Source organism: Ictalurus furcatus, chromosome 9 (assembly GCF_023375685.1).
Source record: "Ictalurus furcatus strain D&B chromosome 9, Billie_1.0, whole genome shotgun sequence".
NCBI lineage: Eukaryota > Metazoa > Chordata > Actinopteri > Siluriformes > Ictaluridae > Ictalurus > Ictalurus furcatus.
The window spans coordinates 30,039,720-30,055,960 of NC_071263.1; the positions used below are offsets into that span (position 1 = coordinate 30,039,720).

At 40.1% G+C, this 16,241-nt stretch overlaps 2 protein-coding genes across 2 annotated transcripts in view; both read left to right on the forward strand.

Annotated features, from left to right (window-relative positions):
• Window positions 1-15,520, forward strand: part of LOC128613091 (CUB and zona pellucida-like domain-containing protein 1) — a 29,622-nt gene extending 14,102 nt beyond the window's left edge. Inside the window, exons 11-13 of the mRNA XM_053633655.1 lie at window positions 13,212-13,387; window positions 15,262-15,442; window positions 15,480-15,520. Coding sequence (XP_053489630.1) covers window positions 13,212-13,387; window positions 15,262-15,442; window positions 15,480-15,520 — 398 coding nt within the window. The remainder of the gene's footprint in view (window positions 1-13,211; window positions 13,388-15,261; window positions 15,443-15,479) is intronic.
• LOC128612161 (CUB and zona pellucida-like domain-containing protein 1) lies at window positions 1,544-3,866 on the forward strand. The gene is made up of 3 exons (XM_053632045.1): window positions 1,544-1,804; window positions 2,943-3,187; window positions 3,426-3,866. The coding sequence occupies exons 1-3, from the start codon at window positions 1,611-1,613 to the stop codon at window positions 3,464-3,466; spliced, it is 480 nt and encodes a 159-aa protein (XP_053488020.1). The 5' UTR covers window positions 1,544-1,610; the 3' UTR covers window positions 3,467-3,866.
• Window positions 15,521-16,241: the final 721 nt, after the last annotated feature.

Consider the following 16,241-nt stretch of genomic DNA (forward strand, 5'->3'; position numbering starts at 1 on the left):
AACTTATTTCAAAAATGTTGAATATTCCAAATGGTTTGCCCATAATGTGCCAACAAATCTGATAACAAAGCAGCCAAACAGGAAGTGAGGCTGCATCTCAGCAATGACTTTGCTCAATGACACAAAGCTTGGTACACATCTTAAGGGCCATGACCTGAGGCTAAGCAACAAATTTTATTAAACAAATTTCACCTACTGGTCAAAAGTAACATTCACATGCTAAAAAATGCTCACGTCTAAGTGAGCATTTTTGCAACTCCTTCTCCAAATTATGTCCAATGTTCACCAAATTTGGCTCACATCATCTTGAGAGTTGTCTGAATAAAAGTTATCAAAGGAACTCTGATATTCACAACCATTCTCCCATAACACTCTTGCAAATTTGTGAAAATACAAATCATACTTGAATCCCTTTGCCTATAGTTATTGCTCTGCTTTGCTGTGATTCCTTAACCAATAATTGTAGCATGTCTGTAAATATGAGGCTCACTGAGTCTGGGTGCTTGGCCCCCGAAAATGCTGCTTGCAGCTTTATTATTATTATTATTATTATTATTATTATTATTATTATTATTATTATTATTATTGGGTTTTTTTTATTGCTAATGAATTTGGGATTTCACTACAAAATATAAACATGGCCTGGACTAGTGGGACTCAGCATGGCTATATAGTGAACACTATAGAGGTTGGTAATGAAATACAAAGAACACAATAACTAGATGCATGTTTATAGTTTAATGTCAAACGTTGAATGTCCTGCAGCCCGTGTGGATTGCTCCTCTGACTCGATGAACATTGCCATACGTAAATCCTACCTGGACTCACTGGGATTCAGCTGGTATGACCTTTATCTTGATGACCATCGCTGCAGAGCTTCAACTGACAACTACTATGTCACCTTCAACTTCCCTCTCCATAGCTGCAGCACCGGGAGAAAGGTAACACTACACTTTATACAATATTACATAACATCCAGTGATCCAGTGAAATCCCACAATGCACTGCAGTAGGGTAATGTCATGAACCGCACAATGTACACTCTCAGGTACTGAATTACCCACAATGCAATATCTGGCCAAAAGTTTGTGGATGGTCAGGTGTCCAGAAACATTTGGCCAAATTGTGTACCATCAGTCAAAAAACCCTGTTGCAGAGGTTAGTACAGTAAGACAAAAAAAAAAACAAAAAAAAAAACCACAAGACAAGTATTGGTTGTTTTTTTTATTTATTGTTATTTTTAAATAACAAAGTACTGGATGGTGGGTGGGAATTGGAGACCAAATTAAGGAGAAAATGAGAAAATAACATTGCAACTCTGGAGATTAAATGTGTTGTCGGTCAAACTTTAGCTAATGGTGCTTAATTTTATATGCACTTATATGTACGTATTTATGTGCACTTCCCCATAGACCGAGAACGGACGTATTATCTACACCAATAATGTGCGAGCAGCTCAGCCAACGTCGGGTGAGATCACCCGAAATGATACATCTTTCCTGTTGGTTGTGAGATGTGTGATGGCGCGTGATTCTTCAGTCGAGATTCTTTATGAGGCCAAAGAGATTACAAATGCAGCTATCAGTGGAACGGGTCGGTTCAACACCACCATGGCCTTTTACCCATCCAGAAGCTTTTACTACCCCATCACCGATTTCCCGTACCGAGTGAACCTCAATCAGCAACTGTACGTGCAGGTGCAGCTAACCCCAGCCGAACCAAGCCTCCACCTGTTCATGGACTCCTGTGTGGCCTCGCCAAACCATGACTACAGCAGCCGCACCTATGACCTTATACGCAATGGGTACAACACACAGACACACACTCACGCACAACTATAACAAGTACACTGACACAAGCAACATTGGTACACATATTCTTGTCCCTGTAAACCAATAGCAATACCTCAATGGACCCACCTTTTAAAGGCAACACAAACAATAGTGTGTAGTTGATTGTCAGGGTTTCAAGATGTGAGTTACACTTGGCCCAACTATTACCCCCTACCGAGCAGGATGTTAGTGATAAGCTAACATTGTGTCAGGCATAGTGAGTTGTATACAGGAATGGTTTCATTGAAGGTTGAGATAAAGTCAACAAATAGCATCTAACACTAGGATCCTCAGGCTTAAGGAGTTGGAGGAGGTTATGTAACCCCATTATAATGTAACTGAGGTAGTAAAGTAATGTAGCTGCATTATAAACCGACCTGTTAGTCCTATATGTGAACTGCAGTTATTCCAGTAAGATGAGTGCCCCACCTGCTACCTCCTGTGAGTCAGGAAGTTAGTGATCCCTAGATCCAACTAGGCAGGCATAGTATGTTGGGAAAATGTAGTGGAGGAGATCAGTAATGATTGTAGTTAAGGTTGAGCTGAAGTCTACCGATAGGCCCCAAGTGTAGGCTCCACAGGTGCCTTGTAATTATAGTCAGTATTTCTTGTTATTAGTGATGGTTTTCCATGCTGATACTGGGTTACATGTTAAGTCTTTCAGCTCTCAGAGAAGTTTCTTTTCACTGCTCAAATACACCTAGATTGTGTGTCTATGGTCGGGGCACTCACAATTGCAGATCACAATTGTAAACATCAATGAAATGGTTCAAATACCATCATAGACTTTTACCCCTCCAGTAGTTTTTCCTACACCAGCACTGATTTCCTCTCCTGAGTAAACCTCAATCAGGAACTGTTTACCCTTCAGCTTTTCTGAGAGGTGTTTTTGTTGCCCACAGTAGATCCAGCATATTCCTTGTTGTACAGGTAGTTGTTCTCTCTTTGGTAGACATATGTAACCTACAAAGCTGCCTAGGAATGTAAATGAAGTTGTATAAGGTGTCATAATATCCATGAACTCATTCAGACCAGTGCTTGCTATGTGCTGTCTCTATTTAGGCAGTTCATGTAACAATGATGTATTTATTTTTGTCTTTATCATTTCAGCTGTCGGAGAGACAACACAGTAAACATATACAGAAATGGAAATCGTTACTTCGCTCAGTTCAGCTTCAGCGCATTCAAGTTCCTGCGCACACACAACCAGGTGTTCCTCAAGTGTGATGTCGTTATCTGCCCTGACAACGACTACAACTCACGATGTCGCCAAGGATGCCGTAATCGCGGGAAACGAAGCACTAGCTCTGATCACCACACTGAGGTTCTCACCCTTGGGCCAATCACACTCAAAGGTCAGAGGACAACTTGTGAATTTTGAGTAGGGACTTTGAAAGACTCTTATTATGCACAAAAGTGTAGAAGACAATCCCATAATTTGTTTAATACAAAATATGGTGGACAGACATTATAAGGATGCGATGTATCATAAACTGCGATAAACAGAAAAGCAGGCTTATTATGTATTCAATATATTATTTATTTATTTATTTATTTATTTATTGATTGATTTATTTATTTATATATTTACAGGTCCAGAGGAGGCTGAGGCCAAGACGGAGGACAAGGAGTGAACTCACACTGACTGATTAATTAATCACTTAAATATAGTTAACACTGAATAAATTTGCTAATTTAATAAAGAGATTGTTGAGCAATCTCCCTTTCTTAAATACTCACCTGTTGATTTTTGGGGGGAGATTTAAACTGTGTTTTTGACCCAAATTTAGAACCGTCTAATCCCCGTAATCTGAATCAATCTGCTATGTCTAAAACATTTTCCGATTTTATGTGTCAGAACGGTTTTTTGATCCCTGGAGATTCTGTAACCCCTCTCTAAAAAAAGTTTTCTTTCTTCTCCCAGGTGTATCATTCCTATTCAAGGATTGATTATTTTTTTTATAGACAGCACTCTTGATTCGTGTGTAGTTTCTTCTGACTATCTGGGTATTGTAATTTCTGATCACGTGCCTCTACAATTAGATATTCATCTTTCCATTTATAAACGTATCCCATCACCTTGGAGATTTAATTCTCTTCTTTTGGCAGACACAGACACTTCCTACTTAAATTTTTGTGCCTGTGGTTGGGTTTAAAAATATCTATATAACCAGCGATAGTTATTTGACAGTCATGATGAGCCGGGGGGGGGGGGGGGGGGGTGTTTTCGGTGATTGTACTTTTTAATTTTGTTTTCCTTTGTTTGCATGAAAAGAAAAAAACTGTGAATGAATTTATTACAATGCTCATCTAAAATATAATAATTACAAGACAGCATAGGATGAGGTAAAACTCTAGAACTAGCTAAAATACAGTAGTGGCAATTGTGAAAGTAGACAAAACATGTCAATGCTTTGAAGGATGTGAATTGGAACAGAATAATGTTATTCAATTGCGAATCTGTTTTTAGAGGATTTAAACCTAACATGGTGAACAAATTATATTATACAATTCAGGCAATTTGTCTGGGGTTATCTCATATAGTGTGGCAAGTAATAATCTGGAAAGACCTTTGTGATATCACAGTCTAAAACTGGATTTAAAGAGATGCAAATAAGTAAATGAATCACATGTAAATGAATCACATGTAAATGAATCACATGTAAATGAATAAATAAATATGGGAAGAAAAAAAAGACACTGAATAATTTGACTAACCTTCCTCTATTAAAGCATTATCTGAAGGCAAGCTGGTGTGGTGTCATTGGTGTTATGATAAGAAAATAATTATATTTATCTGTTAAAATCTGAAGAACTTATATATACACAGTACCTAAAAGAAAGTGACTGTAGAGCAGTAGTTTAAACGTATTGTGCTACCTCATCAGATACCACTGGTTATGAGAAGACAGTTCTAGCAATGAAAATCTTATAGCAACACTAGCTGAAATGATAAACACAAGATTCTTTGTTCACAGAGATTGATAATAAAATGTAAGAAAAATAAACATTCTGTGTAGTAAAAAAACAAGCAGACAGAACGGTGTAATGAGGCGGAGTTACTGTTACTACCCCATTTATTAAATGCCCAATTCAGCCATGAAACTCTGTCTGAGTGCTGATTGGCTCCCTCAAAGCCATGTAGCAGCCTATCAGCCATGCTTCCCACCAGTGTAACCCTTTATAATCCTGACCAATTTACCGCCTAAGGCACGCCTGCGCACGCTACTAAATTCCGTATCCTACCCTCCTCCTCCACAGAACCACTGTCTAGATCTGCTATGGGGAGGGATCCTAATTCGTAACATCAGCCTTCTCTTCTTTCTATATCTGTCCGTGTCTATCAGAGCAAGTATACCAAACCTATTCCCACTCCATCCCCATCTATAAAAGCTCACAATTTCACTCAGAGAGTTGTGATGGCTGAAATACATTTACAGTTACATTTAACATTGCGTAAAATAAAAAAATAAACAAGTTAGTTTCTGTTCTCACTCACGTTATAGCAGCTATAAGCAGTCGTTCCCTCACCAGCCCTCTCTTTTTACCCTTACAATGTCTCCTTACAGAAAACTTCACCGTAAAAGCGATTACACGCATCTTTAAATGTGGAGTGTTCGTGTGTCCCTGGGAATGAGCTGTTACTGTAGAAATGATGATGCATGAGTTTTCCAGTTGTCTCAATGCACGGTGGTGCTGTCTACATTAAAAACACCCTAACACCACCCAGTCTAGATCATGCCCACATCCCCACTTGAATAGGTGTACACTGGATGCCAAGCAGGACTGTAACAAGGATCTAAATTTAGGTGAGGTCCATATTGCAGAAATGCATCACAGGGGATATATACATCACAGTACCTAATGTGCATTTCAGTAATTTGCAGTTTCCGTTATGTTAAACTCCTATTCATAAAATGCCACGACTCCAGAGCATTTCATTTTATTGAGTGAAATATTTTGGTTTACAAGACACGTTTACGTTTTTTGGCTTCAGCCTCCAGAAACAGTCCGTTTGACAATATCCTTTTTGTTAGCTTTCATATTTATTTTAAAATGACACAGTAAATCCGCCTCGGACATATTGAACATACATACATCAGTATTCCTGACAGTTCAGTTCCTTTATCTTTCCATGCATTTAGAATATTTTCAAACTGTTCACATTGAACTGATTAAATAGTCGAGCTCGCTCTTACCATGAATAAATCATGTATTTTATACAGCTGAACAGATTTGTTCAGTGCTGTGCATGTTTTATTTACATTAATTGTTCCTTGTTGTACAAACGTGCAAAGTGAACATTTTATTCTACTTAAAAATGTACGTAGTGTCGCGACGGACCGACAGCCGGCGCACATAATAAGAAAGTCGCTCCTTCCCCAACTGCCGCACCGGCACGAAGCGGACAGCCTCGTGCCAAACACACCGTCAGCCAGAAGGACCGTCACGGTGAGGCGGGACCGTTGACGCTACACCGGCCGGCAATTGGGGAGTCCGTCGGGGAAATTCCACCACTCAGGCGACGGTGGAGGAGGATAAAAGGACGCGCTTCCGGCCGCGCGGAGAGAACGGCTAAGAGACAGACTCCGTGCGTGCTCTTCAGCGGCATGTAGGCACGCCAACATTAAGCACGACGGTATCCTCTCTCCAATCTCTAATCCCTTTCTCTCTCTCTCTCCTTCTCTCCCTGAAGGTGCGAGCGCGGGCGAGACCGCCGGGTGGTGAGATCGCGTTCAACGGTGGATGACGGCACGGGAGACCCACGCGCACGTCTCGGGAACCCCGACACGCCCTCGAGAAGGTCACAACGCTAGCCACACCCCCACGAAACCCCTCGCACTCACACACCCTCACCTCCTCACGACAGACAACTCACACACGGACAAATAAAGCACCCATTTTGACTGCAACTTGTCTCTTGTGGGTCTGTGCTCTGCCCTCCCCCGGGCTAATTCCCCTACAGTAGTTAAAAGGTAAGATGTTATGTACTAATAAAGTTTGCATTTGGAGTGCCTAGATCTTAATTATAACAGATAAATCGCAGCCTTTTTTTTTTTTTTTTTTTTTTTGGAGAGTTTAGGATTTCAGGTTTTATTTACATCTATTTACATCTAGACATATTAAACAACATAAAACATAGAAGCTTTTGTATCAGACCATTCAAATTTTAGGCAAGCAAAAGTATAGAAACATCAAAACTGCTGGTTTCTTCTTCTGTGAAGCTTCTCCAGGTTTTTCCTGCAGCTTCTTTCAGTAGTTGTTTGTTTCGGGGGTTTCTCCCTTCAGTCTCCTCGTCAGGAGGTGAGGTGCTGATCAGTTGGGTGAAGGTCTGGTGATGGACTTGTCCACTCTAGAACCTTCCACTTTCCCCCTGATGAAGTCCTGTGTTGAGGTGGAAGTGTGTTTTGGATCGTTGTCTTGCTGCGTGATGAAGTTCCCCCTGATTCATTCGGATGCATTTCTCTTTAAATCTGCAGATAAAATGTTCCTGTAAACTTCTGAATTCAAGAGAAAACAAGAAAATGATTAGAAAATGAAATGGAAATATTGTGATGTAGTTTAAGAATCTAAGCATCAACAAAATGTAAAAAAAAAAAAAAAAAAAAGAGAAAATTATTAAATGTATGCATATAATGGAGGCATTTATTTAAAAAGATTATTATAGATGTTTATTGATTTTATTCATTTTAATCAAAATATTTTGTATCACATTCTTTTTTCAAGTTCATTCTGAGTTTTCTCAGAACTTGGAATTATGGAAAATTGCTGATTGCAGCACTTGTGTCTGGTGTTAATGTCATTAGTCAAGCAGAAAAAGTCAAATAGAAAGTAGGAAGTGTGTCTTTTGTCATAATTTGGGTAGAAGAAGTGAAATGTATAATAGGAAGTGCATGAGTGTGTCAGTGTGTATGTGTGTTTAATTATTTTGCATGCTGACAGTTCAGTTCTGCAGAGAAATCTCCTTTATTAAACAGAGCTTTGGTCGTTGATTGTGATTGGTTGAACCGCATTCGAAGCCATTGTAGACTACCCTTTAAACTCACATCTGTGACCTCATTACATCAGTATTACTGTGCCAAATAGAGTATTTCAAAATGTCAGATTTTGTTGTGAATTTTGATTTACTGCATGGGCTAAGTGTGGATGAATGGTTGAAAGAGATGGACAGGATAGAGGAGGATGAGAGAATAGAAAGGAGGCATGCTGAAATGAATGAGACAAATTGAAGAGCTGCCTTCTGCATGTTATGCTAATAATACCAATTTGTGAGGAAAAAAAAAAACAATTAAGAGCCCATCCCAAAGGTACCCGGATGGTCTAGTATTTCTGGTAGAGTTTCGAAGTATGGATTCGTGGACACTTTTTTCAGCTAATATTACCCACAGTATCTTGCATGAAGGAGGAGGAGTTTTGTGATGGTTTGCTTCGCCAAATTGAAGGACACAGTTTAGAAAACACAAAATGAGTACATACATTTAGTACATGGTATAAGTATTCCAACTGAGATGCAGGGATGATCAAATATGATACTCACTCTTATCAAATATAATATCTTACTCTTTCAATAAAGGCAGTTTAAATCAAACTGAAAGGTGCATTAATGCCACTTACTGGACTGGACTGTAACCAAGTTTATACCGCAGCTCTGTTCTCGATTCTGATTGGCTGACAGACGTTCTGATGTGTGCAATTATTTTTCAGTAAATGCACAGCTGAAGTAGTTCCAGTCAGGCCTTGACTGCATTACAGTTCCGTATCGTTTCTCCAAGTTAACTGAAATAACAGGGAAGTTAGTGTTAGGAATTGTGATCTTTGGGTTAGAGAAAGCGAAAATACACAAAAAGACAGAAACCTTTTTTTTAAGGACAGAAACCTGACAAATGTCTTGAAATAAAACATCTGAACAATGTCATGGTATAATCGGCTGTGGATGAGGTGGTAGAGCGGGTTCTCCGCTAATCGTAGGGTTGTCAATTCGATTCCCGGCCCACGTGACTCCACATGTCCTTGGGCAAGACGCTAAACCCCAAGTTGCTCCCGATGGCAAGTTAGCACCTTGCATGGCAGCTCTACTACCATTGGTGTGTGTGTGTGTGTGTGTGAATGGGTGAAAGAAAAGCGCTTCATAGAACCGCTAAGGTTACAAAAAAGCGGCATATAAGTGCAGACCATTAGCGGAATAATTGACTCTATTAGAAAATAACGCATATTACCATATTACGACTTCGGTGTGTGCAATATTTTCTAATGATTAAACAATTGTCATCAGTTATTCCTTACATAATTCCTTTATAATTACCATGTCTTGCTGCATCTGTGCGCTGCTTGGCAACCATTCTGCTAAATGTTGCTGAAGAACTCCATTGTTTGGGGTATGAATGATTATTTGTTATCATTAAATTATTGCATTGTTTGGTTGGTGTGTGTTTATTTTATGAAACATTGCCAGGTATACATAGTAACCGGTTATATACCCCGTTTATATCCAAATTGGGTTATTTTTAACCCAATGGCTGGGTAAATATAGGAAAGAACACATTTTGGGCTAAACTACATTTATACTCTTTAATGTACTAATAAGTTGGTGTTTGTTTTTTTTTTTTGGGGGGGGGGGGGGGGGGGGGACAGATTCGACACAGACAAGAGAAGGATTAATAACAAGATCAGATGCAGATATCTTATTGAATAATTACTTAATGGTTTTTATTAAGCACACACATTCACAACGTCCCTGCTGTCCTACACTCTAAAAAACACGGGGTTAAAAACATCCCAAACTGGGGTATTTTTAGCCCAACAGTTGGGTAATTATAGGACAGAACACATTTTGGGTTAAACTAACCAATCAAGTTGGGTTGTTAATTTTAACCCAGCAAATAAGTTTTTTTTTTTTTTTTTTTTTTACAAAAACGCTGCATTAATTTTATTTCATAAATGGTTTCATATGTTGAATATGTAAAATATACCACATTATAAACAAATACATCAACACGGTCTCTCCTTTATTTATACACAAGAAGGGGTTCAGAAATGTATTGCAAGAACTGCTGAAGTGGTGTTTATATACAGACTTTGAAGTAAATGACTCATAAATAAGTCATATTTAAGACAAAAACGTCAGATTTTGATCAAAGGTGTTACGAAACAGAGGGATAGACAGGAAGTAAGTGCAGGAGCACTGTCTTTATTAATAAATCAATTAAACAAACAAGCAAACACGGGAACGCGGTCTATACGGAGTTAGCGAGAAAACATGGGACTAGAGTCGAGGCAGGAAACAGGACATGAAAACAAAGACCGCTTAGCATGCTAAACTTAGATGTTACACCGTTAAGGCTGATGCTTCTCACAGAGGCATCTCAGCTACAAACAATATCGCGCCACGTGCGCATAGACCCGAGGGGTTTAAATACCCAACATAATTAATCTAAACCAAAGACACCTGGGTTAAATCAAGGACATCCTCAAACAGAAACTAGAACTCGGGCAGAAAGCGAATGAAAACAAAAAGTCATGGGACCAGTCCGGAGCCGTGCCACAGTGCCCTCTGCTGGCCGTGGCGTAACAAAAGGAGACGTTAAAAACATCCAAAAACCCGAGTTACCAACTTACGAGTTACCAACACTGAATAATTTGACTAACCTTCCTCTATTAAAGCATTATTTAAAGGCAAGCAAGGTGGTGTCATTGGTGTTATGATAAGAAAATAGTTATATTTATCTGTTAAAATCTGAAGAACTTATATATACACAGTACCTAAAAGAAAGTGACTGTAGTGCAGTAGTTTAAACGTATTGTGCTACACCACCAGATACCACTGGTTATGGGAAGACGGTTCTAGCAATGAAAATCTTATAGCAACACTAGCTGAAATGACAAACACAAGATTCTTTGTTCACTCAGAACGATGATCAAATTTAACAAAGAAAACACTCTATGTCATAGGGAAATCAACAACAACAACAACAGAATGGTGTGATGTCACCACCTCATTTATTAAAGAATGTCATACTTTTTTAACTATTTATTGTTATGGTTAATGTTGTGGAATGGCCACAAATCAAGTTAGTTGATGTTCTCACTTATGTTGTAGCAGCTATAAGAAGTTGTTTCCTCACCAACCTCTCTGTATCTCTCTCTTGAGGTAAATAAGACAAAAAAAAAATCTTAAAGAAAAGGAAAAACTTACAATAACCTGGTTGCATAAGTATGCACACCCCTTAACTAATATTTAATTAAAGTACATTTTACTTGTAATACAGCACTCGGTGATTTTCCAATCTTATCCGGAAAGGGTTGGTGTGGGTCACCTGAGTCTATTGAAAGCCAAGATCAACTGATTAAACAGGTGGAATCAGGTGTGGCTCCTGCTCGGTTGGAATGAAAACCTGCACCCACACCGGCCCTTTCCGGATAAGATCGGACAGGCCTGATCTAGATCTATCAAACTGCAATTTGATCTCCCGTGCACAGAACTCTTTAAAGTCGTTCCACAGGTTTTCAATAGGATTTACATCTGGGCTTGGCCTGGGCCATTCCAAACCGACTATCTTCTTCTTCTTCTGAAGCCATTCCTTTGTCGACTTGGATGACAGACACCAGCTTAATAAAGTTGCGGAATATGTAAATGACATTAGACACTGGATGCTGAGTAACTTCTTCTCAGTAACTCTGACAAGATAGAAGTACTTCTACTAGAGCCACAGACAGATAGAAGTAATCTTTCTGAGTATGTAGTACCACTAGATGGCCTTTCAGTCATATCATATTACGCCCTTACCCTAAAAACTGTTGTGTGATTATAGATGATCACATCGGTCACCTGATCCTGCAAACTGCTGCCACTCTCTTCTCACTGGTCTCCATTTGTATGCTGTATTCATAAGTCCCGAGGTTCTCTCACGTGCCTCCCCTACGTCAGCTGTCTTTGCATTCCAGACCTCAACAGGCTGCACCACATAATTTACCCTGGTTCAGAACCAGACTGTCCTTCTCTAAGTTCTAAAAAGACCAGGATCTTGTGTTTGTGTGAGGTGTGTTCTATGGATAACCTTTTATTAACAAAGTTGTATGTTAAATTGTAAATTAAACATAGATTTACATATCTGAGTTAAAAATTGCTGTCTCCCTTCATAGTGAAGACATCTTTCTCCCATTTCTTGACTGGGAGAGATACAGTATAATGTCTTCATTGGCTAATAAGCTTTTACACGTTTTGAAGAGAGCTATATTTGTTTTAGCTTTAATAATCAATGAAGGTGTTTCCAGTTAGTTATTATAAACAAGTTTTGCTTTTATTGCATTTTATTAATTGAATTTACTGTAAAAAAAAAAAAAAAAAAAAAAAGGGTCCTTGTCTACTCTGTGACTACTCTGTGACTACTCTGGGGTTGGGTGTGGCTTTAAAGCTTACTTCAGTTCCTCCCTCACCCAAAACACAGGTACACAGTCCATTATAAAACCGCCATGTTATTCTTACTCAGTCGAGCAGACACTTGCAGCTGTAGGACCTGAGTCTGGTCTCAAGATGTTTTCTGCATGAACCTGGATTTTTCACATGCACAAAGTTTGAAGAGACCTAATTATTTCTTCTAGAAAAAAAGAGCCGTATCAGTCTCCTGAGGTGTGCAACAGATAAGCATTCACCCTATGAGCCAAGATCAAAATTTAGCCATGCTCTTTGGATGGGAGGTGTATACTCTCTCTCATGTATGCAGAGACGTTGATTTGATCTTGACTTGGCCTGGACTCCCTTAAGACTCAGTTTTGACTAGATCTTGGTCCTGGTCTTAAACTTGTCTTGAAGTTGGCAATGGTTGTCTTAAGTACAGCCATACAGACAATTCTGTACCTGGTGATGTGTCCAAAATCCTTCCAACTATAAATTTTTCCAAATGAGAAATGGTCTGCACTTATATAGTACTTTTCTAACCTTAGCAGTTCTACAAAACACTTTACACTGGTTCTCATTCACACATTCACACACACACACCAATGGTAACAGAGCTGCCATGCACGGTGTTAGCTTGCCATTGGGAGCAACTTGGGGCTCCAAGTTGCCCAAGGTATTTGGAGTCACGTGGGCCGGGAATCGAACCACCAACCCTACGATTAGTGGACAACCCGCTCTAGCACCATACGTTAATGCACCCACAGTAGTCGGTTAGTTATTGTATATTATTATTATAATGTTGATGATTATTGGTAATAAATTGTGGATTTCATAATAAATCTATAAAATATAAACACAGCCTGGACCAGTGGGACTCAGCATTGCTATGTAGTGAACACTATAGAGGTTGGTAATGAAATACAAAGAACACAATAACTAGATGCATGTTTAGAGTTTTATGTCAAACGTTGAATGTCGTGCAGCCCGTGTGGATTGCTCCTCTGACTCGATGAACATTGCCATCCGTAAATCCTACCTGGACTCACTGGGCTTCAGCTGGTATGACCTTTATCTGGATGACCATCGCTGCAGAGCTTCAACTGACAACTACTATGTCACCTTCAACTTCCCTCTCCATAGCTGCAGCACCAGGAGAAAGGTAACACTACACTTTATACAATATTACATAACATCCAGTGATCCAGTGAAATCCCACAATGCACTGCAGTAGGGTAATGTCATGAACCGCACAATGTACACTCTCAGGTACTGAATTACCCACAATGCACTACAATGCACAACCAAATTGTGTACCGACAGTCTAAAAACCCTGTTGAAGTGTACAATGTGATGAAAACCACAAAACAGGGATTTTTTAAAAAAAATGTATCATTTTTTTAAAAATAAAAAAGTACTAAAGACTAAAGTTATGTCTTTAGTATTCATTTAAAGACAGTCTGTGACTCAGATGTTCGGACAGTTTATTCCACCACCTGGGTGCCAGGACAGAAAATAGTTTTGATGCATGCCTTCCTTGTACCCTGAGACATGATGGGTCCAATTACACAGTACTAGACAATCAGAGGGAGCATCATGCAGAGCAGGGTGTGATAAGTGCTTTAACATATGTGTGTACTGGTCCATTTTTAGCTTTTTATGCAAGCATCTGTGTTTTAAATCTGATGCGCAGAGAGTCATAAAGCCAGTGGAGGGAGTGTAGCAGTGGGGTGGTGTGGGAGAAACTGGGGAGGTTAAAAACAAGTCATGAAGCCGTATTCTGGATTAGTTGCAGAGGTTGAATGCAACACAGGGGAAGACCTGCCAGGAGTGAGTTGCAGTAGTCCAGTCTCGAAATGACACAAGACTGAACAAGCACCTGGCTGGCCTCTTCGGATAGGAATGGCTGGATCCTCCTGACACTGTAAAGAAGGAACAGGCATGAGGGAGTCAGTTTAGCGACGTGAGGCGAGAAGGACAGGTTGTCCATGGTTACACCAAGGTTACAAACAGTGACAGATTGTGATAGTTGTCCAGAACTTGACACTGGGACGCATCACCAGAGATGCAGAGCGGCTCAGTTTTACTAGAATTTAATTTCAGCTTTAGTTTCATGATGAGATGTCTGCCAGACATGCTGAGATAAATGCCAACACATGAGTGTCTGAGGAAGGAAAGGACAGGATGAGTTGAGTGTCATCAGCATAGCAGTGGTATGAAAACCCATGTGAGGATATGACTTCACCAAGAGAGCAGATATAGAGGGAGAACAGAAAAGACCCAGCACTGAGCTTTGTGGGACACCAGTGGAGAGCCTGCATGGGGCAGATCTGGATCCCCTCCCTGTCCCTACCTGATATGACCATCCATCCATCCAGGTAAAAAGCAAATAGTTGCCATGACGTTGTGAAGGGGATGAGAACTGATGACTGATCTTGATCAATGACTTACCTGATCTAGCAGCGTGAAGCTTCTCAGTACTTCTCAGCCACTTTGAAGCCAGACGTAAGGATTTGGATGCTATTCTGGGCCAGACAGAAAGATAATTGATTGTCTCTCTGGAGATAAATAATACTCTTGATGATGATGTCTCGAATGCAGTTGGTACATGACCAGATGCTATGGAGTCATTGATTATAGAAGAATGAAGGCAAGGAGGATTGCAGGACAAGACCAAAGAAATAGGAGAGGAGTCCTGAATGTGAATTGTAGGAACAGGGACAGACTGGCAGATTTGACCAGTTTTCAAACTGTGGCGGGTAAAAGAAGTAAAGATGTTGTGGAGTGTCTGAGGATAATGTACAGAGGCTTCCAGCTTTTCCTTGTAGAAGGAGGTCTGAGCTGCTGTTAGTTAAATCAGATAACAACATGGACTGGATGGTGGGTGGGAATTGGAGACCAAATTAAGGAGAAAATGAGAAAAAAAATAAATAACATTGCAACTCTGGAGGATAAATGTGTTATCGGTCAAACTTTAGCTAATTGTGCTTAATTTTATGCACTTATATGTACGCATTTATGTGCACTTCCCCCCAGACCGAGAATGGACGTATTAGCTACACCAGTAATGTGCGAGCAGCTCAGTCAACGTCGGGTGAGATCACCCGACATGATACAGAGTTCCTGTTGGTTGTGAGATGTCTGATGGAGCGTGATTCTTCAGTTGGGACTCTTTATGAAGCCAAAGAGATTACAAATGCAACTATCAGTGGAACGGGTCGGTTCAACACCACCATGGCCTTTTACCCATCCAGCAACTTTTACTACCCCATCACCGATTCCCCGTACCGAGTGAACCTCAATCAGCAACTGTACGTGCAGGTGCAGCTAACCTAAGCCGAACCAAGCCTCCACCTGTTCATAGACTCCTGTGTGGCCTCGCCAAACCACGACTACAGCAGCCGCACCTATGACCTTATACGCAATGGGTACAACACACACACACTCATTAAGAAATACTACAAGCACACTGACACAAACAATACTGGTATACAAACATGCTTACACTATTGTTCTTGTCCCTGTAAACCAATAACTATATCTCAGTGGACCCACCTTTTAAAGGCAACACAAAGTTGGTTCAACACAAATGGTTGTATTGAAGGTGAACTGCAGTTATTCAAGTAAGATGAGTGCCCTACCTGCTACCTCCTACAAGTCAGGAAGTTAGTGATCCTCCAACTCGGCAGACATAGTAAGTTAGGAAAATGTAGTGGAGGAGATCAGTAATGATTGTAGTTAATGCTGAAGTGGTTCAACACCACCATAGACTTTTACCCCTCCAGCAGGTTTTCCTACACCAGCACTGATTTCCTCTCCTGAGTAAACCTCAATCAGGGACTGTATCCCCCAATCACAAAGTGTGCCCACTCAAGCAACTTCTCTTACCCCTACACTGGCTGAGTACTTCAGCTTCTCTGAGAGGTGTTTTTGTTGCCCACAGTAGATCCGATTCCTTGTTGTACAGGTAGTTGTTCTCTCTTTGGTAGACATCTGTAACCTTACAAAGCTGCCTA